Source organism: Equus przewalskii, chromosome 12 (assembly GCF_037783145.1).
Source record: "Equus przewalskii isolate Varuska chromosome 12, EquPr2, whole genome shotgun sequence".
Lineage (NCBI taxonomy): Eukaryota > Metazoa > Chordata > Mammalia > Perissodactyla > Equidae > Equus > Equus przewalskii.
This window is the reverse complement of record NC_091842.1, coordinates 26,505,467-26,531,148: the sequence shown is the minus strand read 5'-3', so window position 1 is coordinate 26,531,148 and position 25,682 is coordinate 26,505,467. Positions and strand designations below refer to the sequence as shown.

The window sequence follows — 25,682 nt, the reverse complement described above, 5'->3', positions numbered from 1 at the left end:
AAGGAGAGGTAAGAGCTTTTTTTAAATTTTTTTTAAGCTCGGCACCTGAGCTAACAACCGTTGCCAATCTTTTTTTTTTCCTGCTTTTTTCTCCCCGAATCCTCCCAGTATATAGTTGTATATTTTAGTTGTGGGTCCTTCTAGTTGTGGCATGTGGGACACTGCCTCAACGTGGCCTGATGAGCAGTGCCATGCCTGCACCCAGGATCCGAACCGGTGAAACTCTGGGCCAGCGAAGTGGAGCGCGCCAACTTAACCACTCGGCCACAGGGCCGGCCCCAAGAGCTTTTAAAACAGGAAAGGAGAATGAAGAAAAGGAAAGAGATTTTCTCAGGCCGTAAGATCTATAATAATGTGTATGACATTAAAGTATGTTAGCTTTTATTCCCTAGACAGATAAGTCCAGAAGACTATAAATGTCAACTCAAGAAAGAACAGGTAACCCTGTTTCATGTTAGGAATCATACACGTATCTAACAGCCTAGAGAAAAAGAACTTTCAAACTTGGAGGCATTTAAAATGCTAGAAACGAACATTAAATAATCTGCCTTTTACGAATTTAAAAACATGAACATTGCAGAAAGGGTAAAGGAAACAAGGCTCTGACGTATGCACTCATTCACATACATGGGAGTGAAGGACTGCAAAGTGGAGTGTAACTGCAGGACACGAAAATATAATTTATATCACCTTTGGGAAAATAAGATTTTAGAAAGAGAAAAATTAAATATGACTGAGTATGTATAACAATTCCTAAAAGAAAGAGGTTAAGTATAGTAAAAGGTAAGTTAAAAAACGAAAAGGTGGTTTTAGAAATAGGTTTAAAACACCCTTCAGATATTTACAGAGTATTAATTATGTGCTTCCAATGTTAGGATCCTCTCTCTTTAAATTCCAGGGTCCAGCAGCCTATCTATGATATTGCTGAAATGATTATAATCAAATATCATAACTTTGACTACTTAATGCAACTGAGTAGTTACAATAAAGGAAAACTGCATTTGTATGTATGGGTGTGTATATACATATGCATGTATGTGTTTGGTGTAATGATCACATTCTGAAAACTTGAAGGGAAAAATCCAGTAGTTTGATTATGACGATTTTTATTGATTGTCAACTGTATACATTATATTTTTAGGATAAAAGACTTAACAGCTCTTAAAATGGATGGACACAACCCAGAAAAAGAATTGAAAACAATAATTTAGAACTATAGAAATTTAATGACCTAAAAAAATTATAGACTTTAAAAACTGAAACTGCATCCAGATGTTCTTCCAAAAGGTTATGGTTAGTCAGCCATAAGAAAACTCCTGGAAATTGTTCTCTGTGTTTCAGTCAGGCAAGAATCTCCACAGGAATACATAAACTTTCATATTGAGGCAGAGGAACTGAAGGCAAGGGCCAGGGGCAGGAAACAAATGAAAAATTCAATCTTCTTGCCACTGCACAAGTACAGTAGGTATTCCGCAGCTTTCTTTCTCACTTCCAAACAGAATATCAAGTGTGTGGGTTCAGAAAAATCTAGTTTTGTCTTAACCTCTACTTCAAAACCTTGACATTAAAATAAAGGGCACTCATAATAAATTTTCTTTCCCCATCACTCATCAATCTGGAGGAGGTAAAAGGATAAACAGTAAGAGCTGCCACTATATTCCAGGTGCTCACTTAGTGCCAGTCACAGTATTGAGGGCTTACATATACTCATCTAATTCTCAAAACAATCCAATGAGGAAACTGAAGAACAGGCTAAATGACTAGGGACCAGCTAGAAAAAGCTGGAGTTAGGATATGAACCACGGCTGATTTGACAGCTGTGCTCAAAGTTTACTATTTAGGAATATTTTTGCAGAACAGTTTTTCTTGAATGTTTGTCCAGAGAGTTAAAACCTTAGAAACATCAGCAAAGAGGTCTCATAAACACTGATTTCCACAGACAAGTGGTACATTCCCGACCAACAGCTATTTTGGACAGGAAATACTAAAATAATTTTCTCCAGGTGTTTAGAAACTCAGTAAATCTAATAAAAGACTATAACACTATTTTATATTCTTCATTCTGATAAACAGCAATTTTTCAAATTAATCTGATTGTCAACCTTACTTCCTTTTAAGAGTATACTGAAATTCTGGGCCTAGATCTTCTGGACAATTTCTCCGACATATTACATAAAATTACATTTTAAAGCCACACACTTTAAAGATAGTTCAGAAGTGATTAAAAAAAATAGAATTCCATTTTGATTCTGCTAATTCAAGAAGAGGTTCTTCAAGATGCTGCAATTTAAAAAATACGTTTGGAGATTTACTACACGAAGTACTTTAAGCAAGATCCAACTAAATTCTTGTACAGTTTAATTCCTCCCATCATTTTTACTCAGCAGAATCTCAAATAGCAGCTTGTGTACTCAAGTTATTTACATATTTTCGCCCTTAATCATCCCCTTTTCAAAGGACACAGAGTTCATTTAACAACCAGTTATTATGTCTTTGTTTCACTGCTATTTTTATTTGCCTTCTTTAATGAATGAATCATTTAAAAATCACAGTTTATAAAGTAATACTTGTTTCTACTATCTCTCATGTAAAAAATGTGGGTCCAACACTGCCATCTTTATCACTCTCCCCCTACATTTCTCAGCACCAAATCACCATAAGATATCTTAAATTACAAATAAATGAATGTCTTTAAGAATGCAGCCTCTCATGTACAACTTCCAGGCTTAATTATCAATACAGAATATATCCATAAGTTATCATGACTTTGACACTAGCCATAATTCAGGAAACTAGTTACTGATGAAGTAGGAGGAATGAGAATTAAGAGAAAAATCTGTCAGCTCACGTTAGAATTCAGAAAGAAAAGGGTGACAAAGTTACATACCTGGGGCCAGCCCAGCTGCATAGTGGTTAAGTTCACCTGCTCTGCTTTGATGGCCCAGGGTTCGCTGGTTTGGATCCTGGGCACCGACCTACATACTGCTCATTAAGCCATGCTGTGGCAGCATCCCACATACAAAATAGAGGAAGACTGGCACAGATGTTAGCTCAGGGCCAATCTTCCTCACACACATACACACACACACACACGTCACATATCCTTTAATTTAGGAAGGCAGAATTCAAAAAGGTAGGCATGATTGCATGAAATGAAATTCCTGAAGCAAAGGAGATTCAAGAGGTTAGAAAGCTCTTGAAAATGTGGTTCTAACTAATAATTACAGATGATGCCAATAAAAGAAAGAGAGGTACTAAAGAAACCAGGATGGTACCACAGGGACTCATCTGAACAGCACACTATAAAAATAAAAAAAGCAGCGTGGTACAAAGAACAGAGCATGGGATTTTGAATCCAGCTCCACCACTTAATTAAATGATGCCTGGCAAACCATTCCCCTCTGAATACGCTTCTTCATCAGCAAAACAGGAATAACATTTCTTGGGAAGCACTATCGTAGGGGGTTCGCTACCTACTGAGTTCGATATTCCCTTGCTGTTCTTTTCGTCCTTAGGCCATATCCCACTAAGGGAGCACAGTCAGAGTATTAGGTCCAAAAGTTACTTAATTCTTTTTTCCTTGGTAATTACCTTATCAATTTGAAAAGCTCATTGGTTTTAATTTGTACACAATATTAGGATTTGCTTTCTTCCCATCACTTTTTTTTTGAGGAAGATTACCCCTGAGCTAACATGCGCACCCAATCCTCCTCTTTTTGCTGAGGAGGACTGGCCCTGAGCTAAAATCCACATCCATCTTCCTCTACTTTATGTGTGGGAAGCCTGCCACAGCATAAGCAGTGCGTAGGTTCGCGCCTGGACCTGAACTGGCGAACCCCCGGACTGCTGAATCGGAGTGTGCGAACTTAACGCTACCAGGCCGGCCCCACGTCTTCCCAACACTTTAAATTTTTTGCATATGTAAAACAGATGTTTGGTTCAAGCAAAACCTATTCTTCCCACTTCATTACAGTAGTGGTACTATTCTTTATATGAGGCAAAAATTTTGGCCACTTGTCCATGGGCTAGAATTCCACTATGGAGACATTTAAATCTACGACCTAAAACTACATAGTATTTATGGTCAACTTTAAGATAGCTGCCTATTGCTAATGAAAAGATTATAGTTAAGAATCTTCAAAAGTCAGTCCCATTAATTTTAGTTGACATGTACATAGCGCTATTTGCCAAGCACTTATTTTATATACACAAATGCTTTAACCTTCAAACAAACCTCTGAAGTATGTTGGCCAAGATCATGCTTCTAGTAAGTGGCATAGGTAGAATCTGAATTCAGACTCCGGAGGCCGTGCTGTTAGCTACTTAACTATAATGTCTCCAGCATTCTAACTGATCGCACATACGTTCCTGCCATACAGGGACTATAGAATTTAAACCTTTTCTGGCTTACCTAAAAAATGTGTGACCTAAAGAAAATTACTGTATCATAACTTTCCCATTACCAATAAAAATTTAAAAGATAATAAGCAAATATGAACTAAATCTCTTAAAGATATTTATAAGTATTATTTAGACCAAATCAACTGCACCTCCCATCCACTGATTTCTCTCATTCAATTAACATTTATTAAACACCCTTGGGAGGTGAAGTGAGTCAATTTACTCTCCTTTCTTCTCCAGATCCTAATGAAATAACCAACAGAATATAAATTAAAAAAAAATTCTATTAACAGCATTGAAAAATGACCAGGATATCAACAACAAAGCAAAATCACTAAAGAATTTCTGCAATGTATAAAAGAGAGAACAGGTTCACAGAAAAGGAGTAAGTGCCTCTGTAGCCTAAAACAATACAGTTAAAAGACAGTCCTCTTCCTCGTTAGAGAATTGGATGGATTCTCATAAAAAATGCCTAGCTCAGAGAAATAGGAGCTGAGCAGAGGGCTGTGGGTGGTACCTAAAGAGATACAAGAAAAGTCAGCGGGAACTGCATCAGGGTTCCTGACCATTCGGAATAGCTGACGTGCACCTCAGCCTTTTTCATCTGAGTATGAACTGCTTGAATGGTCAGGTTCGGGATTTACCACACAGGCTCCTAAAAAGGGAGGGCAGAGGGCAGTAGGAGGCAATGTACAAGGGAAACAATATTCTAGTTAGCTCTAGGCTAACAAAGAAAGTACAAAAGCACTGGCCAACAACTTAGGCAAAAAAAAAAAAAAAAAGTGTATATATATAGCACAGTAGCAAAAACCCATAATGTCCCCAACCTCCCTGATAACCGTGAAGATATTCACAATAAAGGATAATCCCTTAAATCCAGGGTGGTCCACTTAAAGCAGACATCTTGCTAGCTACTGGTGTGATTCTGAATGGTTACTGGACGATAGCCACCTCCTGGATGCTAAGTGGGCAGATACTAGAAATAGTCCCCGAAAGTTCCTGGGATTAGTCTGTTAGCAACGTTTCAACAGACAAGAGTTTGTTTTCTGATCCTAACCCAGTAAATCTTATTGAGAGTGGGACTCCTAAAGGTGATCTAACACGCTGATATCTGTCTACATCAGTTTTAACTAAGATTCATTGTTATGGTTTTTAAGTGATGCAATTAATGATTTTTTAAATTTAAATTAAATTCTCAAAGTAATTATTTTATCTACAGGATAACAATATTAAAAGTTTCTCATTTTATGTTTCATAATAAGCAAATGAATAGGACTATAACAAAATATCTTACAGGCTACCTGTGATTATCAATCATCCTTTACTTTTAGAACTCTCTCTATACTCAGTACTGATTTCAACTAATAAGGTCAGGGTCATGGTTTATATACTTAGCCAGTTGCGGGAGAAACCTACTCTAGGGCCAAAGACTACATCCATAACCCACTTAGCAAACATTTGCTAGAGTAAGAAGGTTGACAGAATGTTAACTGCTTAGTATAATTTGTCATCCTTACTGGAAAATCCCCAAATACATATTACCTTTGATACATAGAACAGCACTTGCATATAAGCGTTTGGATAGGCTGCCTGGTACTCTCTTCTCTTAGTGCACTAAGGTGGAAGAAGGCAGCAATCCAGGTAAGTACTCGGTACAGTGTGTATGTAAAAATGATATGGGGAACCAGGTCTAACACAGTGATACATCCTAGTTTAAAAAAAATCCTATTGGTTTTGGTGACTACCCGATGGGTAAAATAATCAAGTGCAACATTATATTCTATTCATCCAATGTGATAAGAGATTACTCCATTTAGCTGCTTCACAACAACAGCTACCATAAGTGCCTATACTAAGAATTTTCTAGGAATTCAACATATATATATACCCACTGTGATAGGAGTTTCAGATGTATTACCTTTAGTTCTTACAGCTACCTTGCAAGGTATTATTTCCATTTATAGATGGGAAAACTCAAGCTCAGAGGCCAAGTAACACATCCAAAGCCACACAGCTGGTGAATGGCACAGCCAGAATTTGAGCTGAGTTCTGACTTCAACCCTCATACTCTCTTCAGTTTAACTTTCTTAATAAAAAATTTTCTAAGAATTCAACTTATCATATACACCCAATTTTATTTTAAATCAAGAGATGGAGGAGGAATACAGAAATATTTTTCAGTTGGGAAAAATAAAGTCTCAAATTTCAATATACAAGTTTCAATATAGGTACTCTTCAAGTTAAATACTTAATTTGCACTGTTTCATACCCTAATTAGCATATAAATTGCTGTTTTTCTCCTTCCTTCCTCCATCCATCCACGGGGACCCCCCAACAAAGAGTATGCATACTAGCCAGGGCTAATGGCTCCTCCCAAGGGCTGGAATAAGGAGCACCAGATCCAATCTCTTCTGCATCACCTTGGTTCCCCATAGGAGAGATCACTTACAAGTTCCTCATCTCCCTATGTCCACTTTCCACCGTAACACACCACACACATCACATGCACATTCACGCACTCATATACACCTTCCTCTACTGAGTTTTCTCTATCTCAGGTTATTTTACCTCAGGAAATCTCTTAAACATACATTTTCTGTAAATCCTCTCTTTTCTTTCTCTGATAGGGCAATTTATAAGTCAAAAAATGACCCAAAATATTGTTGAGAAATATAAGAAGAATCTCAGCGAATCATCTATATCACACAGAAGAAATGTCATAAGCTTTAAAGTCAAATTAAAGAATCAGAGGAATAAGCTACCCTTTCTTATTTCTTTTTATCTTTTTACATGCTATTGATTAGTAATGCGACTGTACTGCTTTCTATTATCTTTTTGTTGCAGAACTAAATATTTCAGCTACAACATGGTCTTATGGGCTAGCCTAGGAATCTAACTCCTGTATTCATCCAGAGAATTAACCAATCAACCTACAAATTAACTTTCATCTTCTATTTTTTCAAAGTTGGGAATGACTACATGGTAGCTGGACCTTACTTTCCAAAATGAAAACCAACTGATAACATGTTAAAACAATCAAGACTGGATTCTGTGGATATACAGCTACAAAACAATAATTTCATATATGTAACAACCTAAGTATCATACTTGTGAAAATGAGAAAGAACACCAAATATTGTTCTTTCCTGGGCTCTAGTCCCTTTCTGCTTGGATAATCTCACTTCACCATAACATGTCTAAACCAAACTCATCACTTTTACCATAAATCGTCTCATTCTCCAAAATTCCCAATTCAATTCCCTACTCTAGATTAAAAATCTTAGCGTTAACCATAACACTTCCTCTTTCCTACCATATGCAAGTTTGGACTGAGCACTACCTAAGGTACAAAGATCAATAAATCATATCCCTGTTCGTAAGGACCTTAAAAAACTACACTAGAAAATAGGACAAGTAACACACAAATAATCATGATACAGATATACTACTATGAGAAAGACGTAAGGTGTTACCAAGGAGGGAAAATCACTTTAGGAAAGGGAATCAAAATAGGTTTTTATGAAAATGGCAGTTGAAATATGCTTGTGAGATGGGTAGGACACTGATAAGTCAGGGACTGGGAAGAGTGAGCGGTCCTTTCAGGCTGAGAATGAACAACATAGCAAGATTGTCTGGAACAAAGTCCAGTGGTACAGGGAATACTTATGGGAAGATTTAAGGAACATTTAGAGACAACAACAAAGACTGTATTTAGACACTAGAGTAATAATAAAGGGCTAGAAAGTAGATCCATGTAGGAAAAAAGTAGGATCTAAAGTTGGAAAGGTAAGTTAGAGTCATATTGTGAAGATCCTCGAGTGCCTTCTGTTCTGTGGAAGAGGAAGAGTCACTGAAGGGTTCTGGTACACGCACACGCAGGGGTTAAGAGGAGGACTCTGGAGCCAGACTTCCTGGATTCAAATCTCAGCTCTTCCACTTATCAGCTGTGTGAACCTGGGGAAGTTACTTAACTTCTCTGTATCTCTGTGAGGCTAATAACAGCATTTATATAGAGATGTTATGAGGATTAAATTAGTTAATATAAGTGTGCAGAAAAGTATCTGTCAAGGGGCCGGCCCCAGCGGTTAAGTTCGCACATTCTGCTTCTCGGTGGCCTGGGGTTCGCCAGTTCAGATCCCTGGTGCGGACATGGCACTGCTTGGCAAAAGCAAAGCAGTGGTAGGCATCCCATGTATAAAGTAGAGGAAGATGGGCATGGATGTTAGCTCAGGGCCAGTCTTCCTCAGCAAAAAGAGGAGGATTGGCAGTAGTTAGCTCAGGGCTAATCTTCCTCAAAAAAAAAAGAAAGAAAGAAAAGCATCTGTCACAAAATAAGATCTATATAAGTACTTGCTATTTATTTATTCTTTAGAAAGATAAATTTAGCAGCAAGGTATACAAATGAACTGAAATGGAAAACTTCCTGCCTTTTTTTCCTTCTTCTCCCTTGAGCCCCCCCCCCCCCCCAGTACATAGTTGCAAGTTCTTCTAGTTGTGCTATGTGGGACGCTACCTCAGCATGGCCTGATGAGTGGTATTAGGTCTGCACCCGGGATCCGAACCAGTGAAACCCTGGGCTGCTAAAGCAGAGCATGGAAACTTAACCGCTCAGCCACGAGGTGGCCCTCAAAATTTCCTGCCTTTTACCCACCGTTACTCATGCCATTCCACCTTTAAGCACAAGTACTCCGCAGGTCTTAATTTTTTTCAAATTAGGAAGTGTACTCATTATTAAGTGTATCATCTGTTAAGCTCAAATTCTACCTCTTCCTCAACCACTTGGGCAGAAAGTAGTTTCATCACATACTTGACAATTATCTCATGTGTATAGAATTTTATCTTCCCAAATATAGCACAGGTTTCTCAGGGATAAAATACTTCTTCATTTGCTTTAATGCAATCTCTCTGAATATTGAGTACAGTTCCTTACAGACCACACATACTTCAATATGCATTTGTTGCAGCAAGACTGTCTGCAACAAAGTCCAGTGGTACAGGGAATACTTAGGGGAAGATTTAAGGAATACTCATAGTAAATTAAAGATTTATTTTATGAAAACGGATGGTACTTTACAAATGAAATGGTCATAAATGAAATGGCCCTAGAGATCTTTGACTTTGAAGTTAGTGGTCTGGTCAGGAGAACTAATCTGAACACAGTCCATTTATTTTTGAAAAGAACTTCTGTTATTATAGCTAAAAGTGGACCCAACAATGTTCCAGGTGAATAATTTACTGTGAATACACTGCAAATGTGGAGACCTAGGGAAATTCTGTTCTCCCATTTTCTTACTTGACCAAAATGCATTTTTCTTTACTCCTGTTTAATCTCTACCGATAGCAGTATATGGTCCTTAGTTGAACAGATCTATATTAAAAGTCAACAGCTGCCTTTTTGTTCATTATACACGACAGCAAGTGTCAAAATGCCAAATGTGACCTTTTATTTATAGCAAAGCTAGTATAAAGAGGCACACAAAAAAGTGCAGCCTTTTCTTTCTAATTAAAAAAAAATAGAGCAACGATTCAAAGAAATAGTTTGCTTCAAAACTGTATTGGAGTCATACATTGAAACTTCATGTAAGCAAAATGCACACGTTGGTTGATATTTACTCACAAATACATGTAAGTATTACTGATAGTAGCACCCAAATCTATATGCTTCTTTATTTTGTCAACTCTAAAGCAATAAATTCCAAAGGAACTCTCACTCTACTTGCTCACGGCATATTTGGTAAGGGTTCTCCTCCTTGTAATTTACAGGTAACAAGAGAATACATAGTAAAGTTTACAGAGGTATGTTAGTAAAAATGATTTTGATCCAGATACCTATTTTTAGGTACCTTGACATTCAAAGGTCTTCAGGTTTCCTCATGGCTCTTAACTAACCTCTCTAGTATTTCTGTAATAGCTTTGCTAAATATTACTTTCCCACTACACTCAATCTGTTGTTATCAACTGGACCAGGTTTCATAAGTAATGTACTGAACTTTCTAGCAGCTAGTTGCTAATTGGGCAGAGAATTCTAGAAAGTACTTGGGAAAAAATGTGTAGCTTCAAGGCTTGAAAATAAAACATTCTGACAACCCAAAAGATATGAATGGCATGTTTACATAAATCATCATAAACAGGTAAAGCTGTAAATATGAAATTTATACCTATATATTGTCACTGCTTCCACTGTCCAACTTAATCTTCTGGGTTAGAGAATATAAAACAAGGTCATCACATAAATAATTATCCATTCAGGATGCATGATTAAGCTATTATAATTCAACAATAACAATTTCATAAACAGCAATACTTCACTATGTGTCTAAATTTCCCCTATAAGATTACACAATCTGGCTCACCACTTAAGGAAACACTGAAATAGGGTACAAAAAAAAAATAGTGATAGTTGCATTACAGAAGCTAAGGAAAGTAGAAGAAATTTTATTCTATAAACAAAACTAAATTTTCAGTTGTACTATTTGCCAGGTTTCTATAAAGAAATAACTATCTCGTATATTTCAAACTTATTTTCAGCCGTTGAAGTGAGACTAATTGACTCTCGATACTCCAACTGTAACACTTTACAGACTACTTGCTCTTAGACATGTTCCTTTAAAACTAACTTCTGAACTAAGTGATTTCACAACTCACTGTGGTTATTACTCTTTAACCTATAGGGGAACAGGGGTCTGAACCTGCATAACAATTGAAGTACTGAAAGAGGTATTGGTCAAGTCTGAATGATATAATTTTTATTAATAAAAAACCCTCAACTACAGCTTGTCTAAGATCAATTACATGGCTAGTAAATAGCAGGACTGGGATTGGACTACATGTTGCTTTGCCCCAAAGCCTGTGTGCCCTTTCCACTACGCTAGGCTGCCTTTCACTTAGCAAACCTCTTCAGTCTGTTCCAGAAACACACGAACCCAATGCATTCCTTGGTTTTGGTATTTATATGTGTCCCGTTAAGTTTATATTACCACAACAACTGACTTTGCAGTCTCTCTTCCCAAATTGGACCCAGCTGGGTTTCAGGAATATTCAAATACTGACATACCATGTTTCCTTAAATCTCTTTTTAGAACAAGGCAAGATATACATAAATAAATAAAACAGATAATACAAAAGGGAAATGTTTAAAAATTCAGATGTTTTGATCTTTTATATAATTATGACTAACATTTGAGCATTTACTATGTACTAGACCATGTGTTACCTCCTTATACACCATATTTTATTTGCTCACAACCATCCCTTGAGATAAATATACCATCCCCATTTTATAGCTGAGAAACCAAATTACATGCCCCAAATCATAAAGCTCATAAAAAGGAATCTGAGAATCAAATCTAGATATGGCTGACTCCAAATCCCACAGGACCATTTTAAGATATTGCAACTCCAGCACAAACCCAGTATGTACCAGGTAAAAGGTTAAACAATACTGTTTTAGGTCATACTAAGCTGAATACTGGAGGACTGACTATTACAATAGTCAGCCTTAAAAGGGCCTCTGGAGGCCAAGGGACAAGGAATTCAACAACTCTGGTCAGTCTAATGAATGCAACAGCAGTCATCACTCTGTAATTTCTTTGTCTGCATTTCCTTCCTTTCAGTGATTTCCATTCACTTCCATCCAGGTTCTTGGTCCTAAATTCCTCTTCTCCAAAACTTTTAAGCTTACACACCTTTCATCCTGAAGGGCTACATCTCTGTTGATAATGGTAAAAAGAGATGACTTCTGGAACTAAGGTTGTAAAGGAAATAAATGCTTTGTTCAAGAAATCTAAACTTACACTGGAACATCTGGCCTACAATGTGAAATTACCAGTATCATAGTGATTTCAAGTTTTAAGTATGTCCTGTGAACACTGTTAGAAGACAAATCTTTGAATTTTTATTCACAGTTATTATTTGATATGCTGAAATAAATAATGCCCATAATGTCACTTTTTAAAAAACAAATTAAAAAAATATCTTTGGAGAAGTGCTATTCTCGGATGTAAAAGAAGTTTATTGGCCCAAATATCCATCATCTGACGAATGGATAAATGAAATGTGGTGTTTCCAAATATACCATACTATTTGGCAATAAAATGAAATGAAGTACTGATAATTGTTATAATACGAACCTTGAAAACCTTATGCTAAGTGAATGAAGCCAGTCACAAAGGACCACACATCGTATGATTTCATTTATATGAAATGTCCAGAACAGGGAAATCTACAGAGACAGAAAGTAGATTGGTGGTTGCCTAAAACTAGGAGGTTGGGGGTAACAGCTGAAGGATATGGAGTTTCTTTCTGGGGTATTAAAAATGTTCTAAAATTGATTGTGGTGATGGTGGCATAACTCCATGAATATACTAAAGCCATTGAATTGCATACTTTAAACGGGTGAGTTTTATGGTTATGTGAATCGTATCTCAATAAAGCTGTTTTAAAAGAAGAAAATTTACTGGAAAAAAACCCAAAAGGTCATTGAAGAAATTTTGTTAACGCTTTTTAAATTAAAGGAGAACACGATCTCAAGACTTTTGCCCTCTTAGGTAACCAAATTCTGCCCTTTTCTACAAGTCATGTCCAAAGTGATTAATGAAACAAAGTTCTGGAAGGGTTGGTTTAACAACTTAGTTACAGAGCTCCTTCATGCCAAAGCACTTTTGTGATCAGTGAAGTTGTCACGCTTCAGGGGAAAGGGCTTTTTAATAATTTTCTCGTATTTAATAAATAGGTCCAATTGGGCAGCTTGTAATTTTAATGTTTTAAACCAAGGACCCCCGATTTGTAGGCCAGGATATACTTGTAGATCTTGAACTCTCATGTGATAGATGCACCATAGTCCCCTATCTAAGGTTTACCAGGATTTCCTGTGGAGGGGGTAGTAGGTAGCAGAGTGGGAAATGACTTGCCCATCCCTCAACCGCCTTTCTCTTCCCCAAGCACCTGACAGTCTTCATACTTGAGGAAAAAGAAAATTTTTCCTCATAAAATGTCAGCCATCTCCTGGGTTTCAAACAGGTAAGGCTTTCTCCCCATTTCTGATGTTTCTACCCATGCAGAGCGGGGATGGGGGGACTGTTAGAATAATACTCGTAGCTTATCTGTGTCCCTCACTCAATCCTTCCCAGGTCAGGAGGAATGACTTCATTTGACTGGCAGTTTAGGAGAGAAAACTGGGCATACGAGGTTCAACTTTTTGCTCTTGGGAGCAAGTTGCCGATATGGAACACTCATCTTCTCTGTTCTTTTATGCTGGAAGTCTTAGAGGGCAGGTCCCCCAGTACTGCCTGGGACTGATAGTTACGTCTGTCCAATTTGGAGGAAATTGCTTGTCCACAGATACAAGCCACATTCACGACTATCCTCTTTATCAGCAATAAAACACTATTTTGGCTCCTAATTACCTTACTCTTTTTTTCCCTCAATTAGTTCAGAATACAAGCACTTCTTGAGACTCCTTAAACACTCTAACATCCAATCTAAGCAATTTCAGAAAGAATAAGAATGAAAGTTCTTGAACAAGAATGAAATTTTCAGGGATAAATACACTAAGTATGACTACAATGTGAATACGATAACCAATTCTAGAGAGAGAAATTTTGATTAGGCATAAAAGAGAAGTTCCTTTATTTACTGGAAGACACTTCTGGAAAACATTTGGAAATCTTCATAAAGAACATTAAGCAAATCCATCTAGGATGATTTAGGATGGTATAACCTTAAGTGGTCAATGAAATCCTTGTTGTAAAAGGATGATGTCTCAATAAAGGGATCTCCAGATCCTTTATATTTATCAGAAGCAGCTTCGCTTAACTGCTGATCTTGTTGAAATTAACTCAATAAAACTACTTTTTCACAAAAAGTTTGTTTCTGTAGGGGTGAGAAAGCAGTGACTGAGGTCAAGGGACTTATACAAAGCAAAGGACGTCACTTTAAACCTGAAACCCAAATCTCCCTCCTTCGCTCTTCTGTAATCTGGCAAAAATTTCAGCCACTGAAGAATTTAACCTCATTTAAGTAAACACAAGGTGTGCATAAATAAGATATAGGTAATACTTCAATGACGAGTTTTCTTGAAGGGAGTCTTTGCAACACTAAAATTCAAATCTCTTGTGCAAAGCATTGACCTGGGAAAAAATGTAGAAATGACTATTTTACATTAGCTAAATATAAAAAGCCCAAGGAATCAAATCAAGTCATGGATGTGAAAGTGCTTCAAAAACTATAAAGTACCATATAAACTGAAAGATAGTGTTATTGATGTTGAGTTCCAGTAACCAGCAGAAATTTGACTCCAATATAGCAGAATTACATAATTTTGCCATCATATTCCCCTCTGATTTAGTATTTTTGATTACATTAATAGAAACTGCTAAGGAAGGACTAAAGTGTCCCCCCATCATGCATTTTCCCCATACATATAATATCTATTTCTGTTTCATTATATTTTCAAATTATATTGTGCATAATCCACAAGCTATGAGAACACGTTCAGGAAATGCTATCACACACAGATGAAAATAAAAGGAATGTACATTCTCTGTACTGTATCTGGACCGATACAATAAAAAAACCCCCAAAATTCTGCCAGTATGAAGCATGGTCCGTAAGCTATGGGAATACAGTTTATTAGTTGGGATTTCAGGAAGTTATTCTATTCAGTTGTTTTTGTATATTTCCTTTCCTCTTGTGGCAGTTCAAGTAGAATCTGAGCAGTAGAGAGACTAGAACATGGAGACGAGAGACTGAAAGAGGAAGAACAGTATGGACACGATGGAGAAGGCCCAAAGCCAAGAGGGAAGACAAATTTATTTAACTTGTGCTAAGCCTGACCCTGTTATTCTTGGTGTTTCCTTGTTTCCAAGAACATCTAATAAAGAAAAGGGGTCAGTTCTCACAGTAACAAGTTCTAAGCTTTAATTTTGAAACTGGGATTCTGACACCTGTCACTATAAACTGGAACAGCAATGCAACAAGATCTAACTTTTATGGAGCACTTACTGTGTGTCAGGCACTGTTCTAAACGTTTTACCTGGATTAACTCAATCATCACAATAACCCAGTGAGAAGGATACTATTATTATCCCTATTTTACAGAGGAGGAACTGTAGAGAGAGAAGCTAAGGAACTTGCCCAAAGTCTCAGAGTTTCTAAGTGATGAAGTTTGGATTTGAATCCTGAAACTTTTCCTTAGTAGTTCACTGCAGTGGTTTTCAAACTACATTCTGCCGAACCTTTTGGCTCCAGGAATTCTACGTTCAAAATATATTTTGTCCATTTACAAAACTGCAGTAAAAACATCACAATCCAAACTTTTATACACTGTATATAATGCACTGAAGGAAATCAACGCACTAACTTTTTGCTGCCAGGTTAACTCAATTTTGTGCAGATCTTAGAATAAAGCTAATCCTGTCACCTCTGAGATCTTATTTGAATTTCCTATAAATGTTTCATTGGTTTGGAAGGTGTAACTCTGCACTGATTTTTTTTAACTCAACTGGATCTGTCTGCTCAGGTAAAAGCGTACAGTGGGCATACAAGCTCAAACACCAGGCAGAGTTCAGCTGCATCGTATCACAGTGCAAGAGCACAAGAGTGAACAAAGGAACATATGACCCCATTAAAGTTTGGGGGGGCCTATTGTCTGACATATCTAAGGTAAAAACTAGGGGTTAGATATGATTTTGAGAAATTTTCTACTGTTCCTACTACCTCCTGTTATTCCTCTTTCTAGCTACAGAATATTTAACTGAAGGGTATCCTGAGATGGCAAGGGAAACTGCTGGGAAAAAATCACCTCCTCAACCCCACTTCAGCCACACATCCCCACTGTCACACTCTGGACCTTGTGCCTACAATGCCCTGTCCTTCCAATTTGCTGGATCAATCACTTCCAGTCAGGTCTTCGATTCTATTGGGTCCACTATTCCACTGACCATATACCATCTGCTGTTCACTGACCAATCAGTGTAATGACAGCTCTTTCTTTTATTCACTTTGACTCTTTATCCAGCTGAGATTCCATGAGCCATCGTTACAATATTTTGACCAATACTATAAACACCTTTGCTCCTCTCTCATTTTGTTGCATGTAGCTGGCAAACCCCAACCCTGAATGAAGCCTTCTACTGGCTTTCACCACACACTAGTACCAAAGTAGCTGAGTACTACTAGAGAAGGTCAACAAGGCAGATGGGTTACCCAGTCTGTGTTCATGACCACTGACTTCAATGAGGCTTCCACACTGCTGGACAATCCTACTGTGTCACCCGTTGGTATGCTCTCTCTATAGCTACTTATTTCGAACATTTTCTACTTTCTTTAAACCTTGGACTTCTGTCCTTCCTACCTCCATAGCAACTCACAGCCAAAGACTTTGCCTACTAATCTGAAGGAGTTATACTCATCCTATCCTTCCTTTCTTTCTAATATAATAGAGGAGCTATCCCTTTTCCAATGCTTTGAATGCTGTCCTTTTCCATCTTTTCAGGAAGGTTATGGTATTACTCGTTTCTTTCTTCTCCTGTGCAAGTAACAGTTCCCTCTCTCAACTATATCTTTCCTATGGGCATTTAGTCTATTTTACACATTGGGATTCCACCTGAACCTTCTTTGCAGAAAGGACCTTTTCTGCCAGAACAGTGAAACCTCTTTGCCCCTAAGAAAGTCTTGTAAAAGGAGTCACTCCACATATAATTAGGATAAAAACAACAACAGTCATGAACTGGATGTCACACACACAACCGTACAAATTAGTAGCAATGCTGACATCACTAACATTTTCAGAAAAAAAGCCCAGTTTCACCAAATTCGAAACCACTCTGATATTTCCTTTATATGCTTTACAATTTTAATAAAATGGAGCTGTAACTGACATATAACACTGTGTACGTTTAAGGCGTACAAGGTGTTGATCTGATACATTTACATACTACAATATGATTACCAGGGTAGCATGAGCTAACTTCTCTATGAAGTCACATAATAACCATAGATGCTTTACAATTAAGAGCTCTGCTAAAACTGCACAGGCAACAAAAGGAGCTGAATTTTTTAAGAGTGTTATTTTAATAACCAGTAAATCTGACAGCGTGATTTTGTGTTACTAGGTCTAGATGGAAGAGAGGAAGGAGGGAGGAGGAAGCAACAAATGTCCCAGCTACAGCCTTTTTGAAGAGCTAAAAATACTGCAGGATAAATACAGAAGCATAAGTAATACTTAAGAAGTAAGTTTGACAGCATAGTGATACATTTTTATAACAAATTATTCATGGAGGGAGCTTGACATTCCCAACCCCCAATATTCCCTTCACCTGCAATGAGCAGTTAGAAAACAAGCTCATTCCTTAACTCCGACAGCTCTCCTGACAGCTGTTACATTAATTAAAGGTTTGGTCTCACAGGTCTGTATGTGTGTGTGGTGGTGGTGGCCCAAGCTGAGAAAAATCCTGCAAGGGCATTCACCTGGGATACCCTTCAGAAAGATGCCTTCTTCTTCCTGAGGGCACCACCTCGTCTCTGCTGCCTACAGCTCCGTGGTGTCAGAGCAGGCACTGCCACTGCTGCGGGGCCGCCTGCAACTCTAATGTGTTATTTAATTTTGTAACTACTATTAAGATCTCTAAAGCGTTTTTTGTGATGCGCTGGAATGAAAGATGCTCCATAAAATGAAGTTTATTATTAGTATTATTATAGCTCCCGGGCCTAAAATAAAGCAAAATTATAACCACAGAGACTTCAAAGGGAAAATCGGAAGCCACTTGAGTCTCAAACACTGCCAAGTGGGCAGGGGATGGGCGGGGGCGCGGGTAGGGGGGCTCCCATCCGGCGCCTCCCACCCCTGCTCCCCCAGCAGCATCACAACCCCGCCTCGTCGGGCCCCCTCTCACCCGGCCGCAGCTTCCGCGGGGGGGCCCTGACTCCTCCGGCCTCCCCCCGCCCGTCAGCCCTCTCGGGGCTCGCGCACTGCCCTACAGGCTGCCTCGCTCCCCGCCCCAGCCTCCCCGCCTGGTTTCTAATTCCTTCACAGACGCCTCAGTTTCCTCCAAGTCGCTTTCCTCCCGTCTCCCCCTCTGACTTTTTTTTAAATCCAGGACGAAGCTCGTTCCTCCGGGGTCGCTCAGGTCGGGCGGCTGGCTCCCCTCACCCCCCTTCCAAAGTCCGGGACCCGCCAGCCCAACCCGGGTCTCCTCGCCCCTCTTCACTCAGCCTGAGGGTCCCGCCCGCGACCAGCGCGTCTTCTCCTCCAGCCCCTCTCCCCCTGAGCCCTCTGCCGCCCGGGGGGCCCGGGTCGCCCTCCGCCCCCTTTCGCCGCAGGCCGGCCCCCGCCTCGCCCGCCCCAGCCGCGTTCTCCCCTCAGCCGGGTCTCCCTCCCCTCCCCTCGCCCTCAGCCAGTCCCCCGCCCGGCCCGCGCGCCGCGCTCACCCGCCGACTCCCCGGTGTTGATCCAGTCCGGGTTGGCGATGCTGGCGATGGCGAAGATATCGGCGGCCAGAAAGAGACATCCTGAGATGATGGTCAGTTTATCCATCTCCCCGCCCCGCTCCCCCCACCCCCCGAGCCCCGGGCAGGCCGCGGCCTCACGCCTCCCGCCCCATGGGCCGCCGCCGGGGCCCGGAGTCCCCGCGCCGCCGCCTCGCGCCCCCTCGGCCCCCGCGCGCCGCCCGCGCCCTCCGCGCGCCCGGGACCAGCAGCCGCGGCGCGGCCCGCACAGCCGGAACCGCCGCCCGCCCCGGAACTGCTCGGCCCGCCCGCCCCTCACCCGGAAGCGAAGCTGCGGCGCAGGCGAGGCTGGCGAGGCCGGCGAGGCCGGCTCCGGCTACCCGGCCGCCGCCGCCCGGGGCCGCGCTCCACTCCGCCCGTCTCTCCTGTGCCGCCCGCCTCGCTGCCCCGACCAGGACGCTGCCCCAGGCCCCTGTCCCACTCCCGGTTTCTTCGGGCCCGCCACTCCGCCTCTTGGCTCTCTTGCCGATGATAATAATATTGTCGTCGTTGTTACTCTTTGGTTACAAAACGTCCCTCAGTCTTCAGGCTTTCAAAAGGGAGACTGGATGGGGGGCAGGGGGGCGCCCGTTTTCAAGCAGGAGGCAGACCCTGACTCCGCCGAGTGACTTGGGGGCCGCACAGCCCTTATCACTTTGTACTGTCATTGCCCCTTCTGTGTCAGCTCCGGGACTGCCCCATTTAGGAAGTAACTGTCGACCCCTACTGTGCGTCGGGCCCTGGGGATGCTGGAGGGGACAGGAGAGGCCGGGCTCCCGCTCTCTTGAAGCTTGCCTCCTGGTAGGGAGGAGACAGAAACACGTTAGAAACTTCTATTTAAAATAAAGATAATTTCAGGTGTTGATCCACGAATTAAATTGGGGGTCGGTCTGATGGCAGGGAGCAGGGGACAGCAGGGATACTTAAGACGGGCAGAGAAGTTTACACCGACTGCCAAGATCCTGAAGACCTGACCTGTGAAGATCTGGGCAGGACTCCTCCAGACAGGGAAAAGCAAGTGCGTAGAGCATTAGGGGAGCGGGCAGGCAAGGAGGTGGCCTGTTCAAGGAACTGCAAACGGCCTGTGTGGCTGGAGAGTAGTACGAAAAGACAGAGAGGCAGGCAGAGGCCAGATGAGCTTTGGGAACCACAATAAAGAGCTTAGATTTTGTTCTAGTGCAACGGGAAGGCGCTGGAGGGTTTTCAGCAGGAGAGTGACAAGATCCTATTTAATCAGTAAAGGCAGTGTAGACTGGGGAAGGGGCAAGAATGAAAGCAGAGATACCAGTTAAGAGGCAAAGGAGTGCAGGAAAGAGAGAGAGAGATCTGGCTTTGGCTGGAATGAGAGTAGTGAAGATGGAGAAAAATGGACAGATCTGGATGTTTTGTAGGCAGAGGGACCGACTAGCTGATAATGGGGGGAGGGGTTGAAAGAGAGGACTGAATGACTTCTAAGTTTTTGGCCTGAGTAACCAGGTGTTTGTTGATAATTCTTACTAAGTTGGGCCTGAGGAGAGGCTTAGGTTGGTTGGATAAATAGAAAAACATGACACTGGCATAGTTTGTTAGCAATACAGATGATCTATCTATCCTCCTACAATTTTGCTGTCTAGTGGAGGCTTCCTTTTTTTTCATGGCTCACGGGCCGAATCACCATTAACCCTGACTTTGGATCAAGCTCTTTCTCGGATAGTCCCCCATGCAGCAAACAGGAGATGAGACACTCATTTTCTCCTTAAATGCCACCTAGGTCATCATTAGAAAGACCTAGAAGAGTGACATCTGTCTCTATTTTTGGAATGCCTACATGTCCACAAAACTCAGCAAGTTTCAAATTCCACCAAGTCCAACAGCCTTGCAGAAATGCACAGAGTTATCAGTGTCACCACAGAGATAACTGTGTATAAAAAGTGTATAAAAACTGTGTATAAAAAGATAAGGAGGGGTTTGATTGCCAGTCTGTCGACTTTCCTGTCCAAACATTGGTCTCTTGAGGGGGGAGGATTTTTAAAAAATTATTATGATGTCATCTATTTTTCCTTTGCCACAGAAACTGGCACAAGCTGATTTGTATATTCCAGGGATTCAGATATGTGTATCACATTACTTTAGGAGGTCTTCATTCTAAGTACTGGAGAAGTTTGATGGAGTCATATTCTTGGCTTCTGGTGCAGTGTTTCTATTGCCCAGTAATATAACTCCGACTATACAGTTCTGAATTCTCAAATAATGTCCACTGATGTTCACTATTGGGCAGTGGATGAGAGTCCTAGGGTGAAATGTTGGAATGGTTTGCCTATTCTAACTCTAACTGAGTGGAATAATGATGACTTGATTCTTGTGTTTAAAAAATGCAAGTATAGGGGCCAGCCCAGTGGCACAGCAGTTAAGGTTGCACGTTCTGCTTCGGCGGCCTGGGGTTTGCTGGTTCAAAGCCCCAGTGTGGACCTACGCACCACTTGTCAAGCCATGCTGTGTCAGGAGTCCCACATATAAAGTAGAGGAAGATGGGCACGGCTGTTAGCTCAGGGCCAGTCTTCCTCAGCAAAAAAAGAGGAGGATTGGCAATAGATGTTAGCTTAGGGCTCCTCTTTCTCAAAAAAAAAAAAAAAGAAAAAATGCAAGTATAGGGCTGGCCCTGTGGCCAAGTGGTTAAGTTCATGTGCTTTGCTTTGGTGGCCCAGGGTTCACTACTTAGGATGCTGGGCATGGACCTAGATACCGCTCATCAAGCCATGCTGTGGCAGCATCCCACACAGAAGAACTAGAATGACTTAGAACTATGGAGCTGTGAGGAGGAGGGAAAAAAAGAGGAAGGTTGGCAACAGATGTTCGCTCAGGGCCAGTCTTCCTCACCAAAAAGCAAAAAAAAAGTAATAATTTTTAAAAATGCAAGTATAAATTCCTCCTTCTACTCAGGCAGCACTTCTCAGTCCCTCCTGCTTCTGCTCCTCCACAAAAGGTTCTAGATCTAAGATTAAAGCATAAAAACAACTAGTATAGAATTAAATAATTTTTAAACATTTTTTACCAAATGAATGGCCACATATCACTACAAACAACAGTCATCTATCCCATCCCTTCTTACCAACCAGGATCGGGGTGCAATGGGTGGGCAGGGACCAAAGACTGCTTACAGATTTCCCATTAATCCTCTTTTTAGCCCCACATCTCATTCTTGCCTTCCAACAAACCTGGTGTTTCAAAGTCCCAGGCGTCTGTGAGATCTATGGGACAGATCAGTTCCATTTTCCTCTATATCTCAGTCTGGATTTTAGTACAGGCAAACCCTAGGGGTTAGGGAGCGGTGGTGTGATGGAGTAAAAAGAATACAGAACCATATTCTAGTCCCACCCCTACTATCGACTTGAACTTGGGAAAGTCACATTACCTCTCTGTGCCTCCTTCTCCCGTCTGACCTAACAGACTCCCAGAGTCAGGCACTCTGCTCCAGCGATAGGACCTCCTCATCCTCTCACTCAACCTTAAGCAAAGCAGCTGGGACTTTTCTATTCCGAGAGAGGATGAGCCATGAGGCTCCTTAAGGCAGAAAATCCTTGGGGACCTAGAAGAACATAGAAGGCCCCCAGGAGGGAGCTGTGCTGGCAGCCTGAAGTCATAAATAGCCATCCTGTGGCTGTTAAAGGAATGTGAGCACGGTGTGCTTTATCGTGATGGATGGTAGGCCTCGGCCCAGCAGAGGCTGAATCCAGATGGGGCCTCGGGGAAAGCTGTGGAGGGGAGTGTGCAATCACTCCACTCTTTAAGGAGTATCTTTAGCCTGACAGGATAAAGAACACACGGCCTCCCTGAGGGTCAAGTTTATTGTGCAGGCCAACAGCGTGGTGGTTGCAGCACACATGTGCCCCTTGGGTTTCTGGGATTAGTTAAAACAAAAAAGCTAAATCCAGAGGTTAACGATTGGTGCCTTGGGCTCAAATCTCATGTAGTCTCATGGATTGGGTTCCCTTGGAGCTGACCCGGAGAGAAGAGATTATTGAATAGTGCGCAGGAGCTTTATTAGGGAGTGCTCTCAGGATCAACTGCTGTGGGGGAAGGGAAGGAAGCAGGGTTGGGCAGAGGGGGCAGTACGGCTGTGGTACAGTCCAGCAGGCTTTGGCAGACCCTGCAGGAAGCTCTGAAGCTGGGATGGCTATTCAGAGTTGTCCTGAGTTGGGGGTAAAGGGGCCAAGCCTTGGTATCCCTGCATGGACCAGCCAGTGGATGCTAGTTACCCCAGGAATGGGGCATGACTTTTGGTAAGGTGGCTCTTCAGCCAAGGACAATTCCTTGGGAGGGCAACAGCCGAGACCTGTCTACCTACAACCTTCCCAGTAGCTGGGCACTAGGCGCTTCAGTCCTGAACGGGAACCAGGCAGCACAGTGCAGCATTTGCAACAGTGCACACATTGTGCTCCGCAGATCCACTTGCTTCTTTTCAGTTCCGAGAGCAGCACCCTCAGGACGCTGTGGGCATCTTTTCCTGTGGGAAACTAAGAAGAGGAAGGTTAGTGGGACAGACTGCAGCTTCTGCTGCAGCAGCAGGTCATCTCGAGGCATAACTGACACACTCATCATTTCCATCCTCTCCTATCCATCCTAGATTCCTTTCACCCTCTGCTAGCACCTTTGATGGTCTAGGTGGCTTATGTGGTGAGGTGGCCCAGACTGCCCCGCCCTGAGGGGTTTGAGCCTCTGGTTGCCACGTACTTCTCAGGCTGTGGCTGATCTATTTGTCTATTTACTGGCAAAATAGGACAAGGGAGTACTATGAGACACCCAGCTGGATCATGTGGGTGCCAAGCCATTCCATCTTACTACTGGTGAAAAATTGAACAATCAGTGCTTCCCTGTGCCTGAGGCTATGTACAATCCTCCTTTACTGGGAATGGGTCTTCATTATTACCTGGGCAGTGGGTCATCCAGCTACAGAATCCCATCTTGGCTTCTCCTCTTTCAGACCATCCCTGGAACTAGCTGTTGCGGGTTGGGTTCTCTAGGAAACACACTCTGAGTTGCAGGGAGTTTATTGGGGAGCTCTTGGGACCCACACCTGTGGGGGGAGGGAAGGAAATAGGACCTGGCAGAGGAGGAAGTTAGGTTGCAGTGCAGCCACAGGAGGAGCTCAGTGGACCCTGTAGGAGCTCTGAAGCTGGGATGGCTCTCCAGAATTGTTTGAGTTGGACAAGGGAGCCAAGTGTTTTTTACCAGTCACCGGATGCTACCTGCTCTGGGAAGGTGTGATCTTGGGGAGAGGGCTGTCTTCAGCTATTGCAGGGGTGGAGTGGAGGGGAGGACTAAGTCCTTCAGCCCTGAAGGGGGACCCAGGCAGCATAGCACAGCATCCACGACAGTTTGTATCTTGCAGTTCCGCCAATCAGTGTGATCTTGGCATCCACTTTAAAGAGAGTTTTCAGCCTGGGATGCAGGGAAAGCGGTGGAGCCCCTGTGTGCCACGTGCCGCTGATGCTGCCCTTACAGAACCTCGAATGCTGACATGCTTTATTCCCACAAACTCTCTGCATTCCCCTTCTGATAGGAAAATGGAGGAAAAGGATGCATTTTATGATAGAATTAATTTGGTATCTGGACAGACGCTTTGCCAGACTGTTTGGAGGAGGAAACAGGCGATCTATCACAGAAGCCACCTGCAGGAGACTCCTTGAGGTTGAGAGTAGCGGGAACAGGACGACTCCGTTCATTTCCTTTTGTATCAGCCTCTGCGACACAGGATTTATCCAAGAAATCTGCCCTGGTTAATTGTCTGTGTAGAGTCACAGAAACAGCCAAATAAGCTGGGACCTGCCTGGGTTTACCATGAACATCTTTGCACGGTGCTCTATTACTCTTTGTTGAAGGCACGAATGTTGAGATGCTTAGCTTTCAGTTTCATCAGAGTGGGGATGACAACAGGACCTACCTCATTACATTGCTTTCTATTTCTTCTAGAATTTATTTATTATTTTTTTTAAAGATTTTATTTTTCCTTTTTCTCCCCAAAGCCCCCCCCACCCCCCACATAGTTGTATATTCTTCTTTGTAGGTCTTTCTAGTTGTGGTATGTGGGACACTGCCTCAGCGTGGTTTGAGGAGCAGTGCCATGTCTGCACCCAGGATTTGAACCAACGAAACACTGGGCTGCCTGCAGCAGAGCGTGCGAACTTAACCACTCGGCCACGGGGCCAGCCCCTAGAATTTATTTTTGATAATTTATATTTTCCTAAAATTGTCCAATTCATCTGTTTTTTAAACCCGAATTCCAAGAAGATAGAGCCCTTGTTTGTCTTGTCTACTGTTGTGTCCCCAGCATCAGCACAAACCAGAATGGGATTCCAGTAAATATTTGTATGAGTGAATGTGTGTGTGGGAGGAAGAATTATTTTGGAAAAAAGGAATAATTAATTCCTCTCCTAATCGTGACTCATTTTTTGGCCACCCTTGGCCTTTTCTCATTCAAAACATTCATGAAAAAAGTGCAGTTCCACAGCAGTGGGAACTGTTGATGCAACAATATTAAAAATACCATTATTGGGAGCACAGCAGGGGATTCTGTGCTCTTCCATGGTCATCTAGCTATGATCTTCCTCTGTAGACCATTTCACATCTTGGACACACCCTCCTCTGTGCTCCCCCCACCCTCCCTATTTCAATAGTTTCCCAAGAATGAATGACGAACCCATTGTGAGCCAGGCACTGTGCTAGTCCCCGCAGGTGTTTCGTTTTTTTTCCACCAAAATTTTCACACACTCCATTTTCCAGGGCCCATTGAGGTGGGTCCTCGTGGTGACCGCACTGCT

General features: G+C 41.8%; 1 protein-coding gene across 1 annotated transcript in view; it reads right to left on the bottom strand.

The window, feature by feature from the left end:
- Positions 1–19,119, bottom strand: part of MOSMO (modulator of smoothened) — a 64,372-nt gene extending 45,253 nt beyond the window's left edge. The window contains exon 1 of the mRNA XM_070568449.1: positions 18,829–19,119. Within this exon, the coding sequence (XP_070424550.1) occupies positions 18,829–18,934 (106 nt within the window). The 5' untranslated portion in view covers positions 18,935–19,119. The remainder of the gene's footprint in view (positions 1–18,828) is intronic.
- Between the last annotated feature and the right edge of the window lie 6,563 nt (positions 19,120–25,682).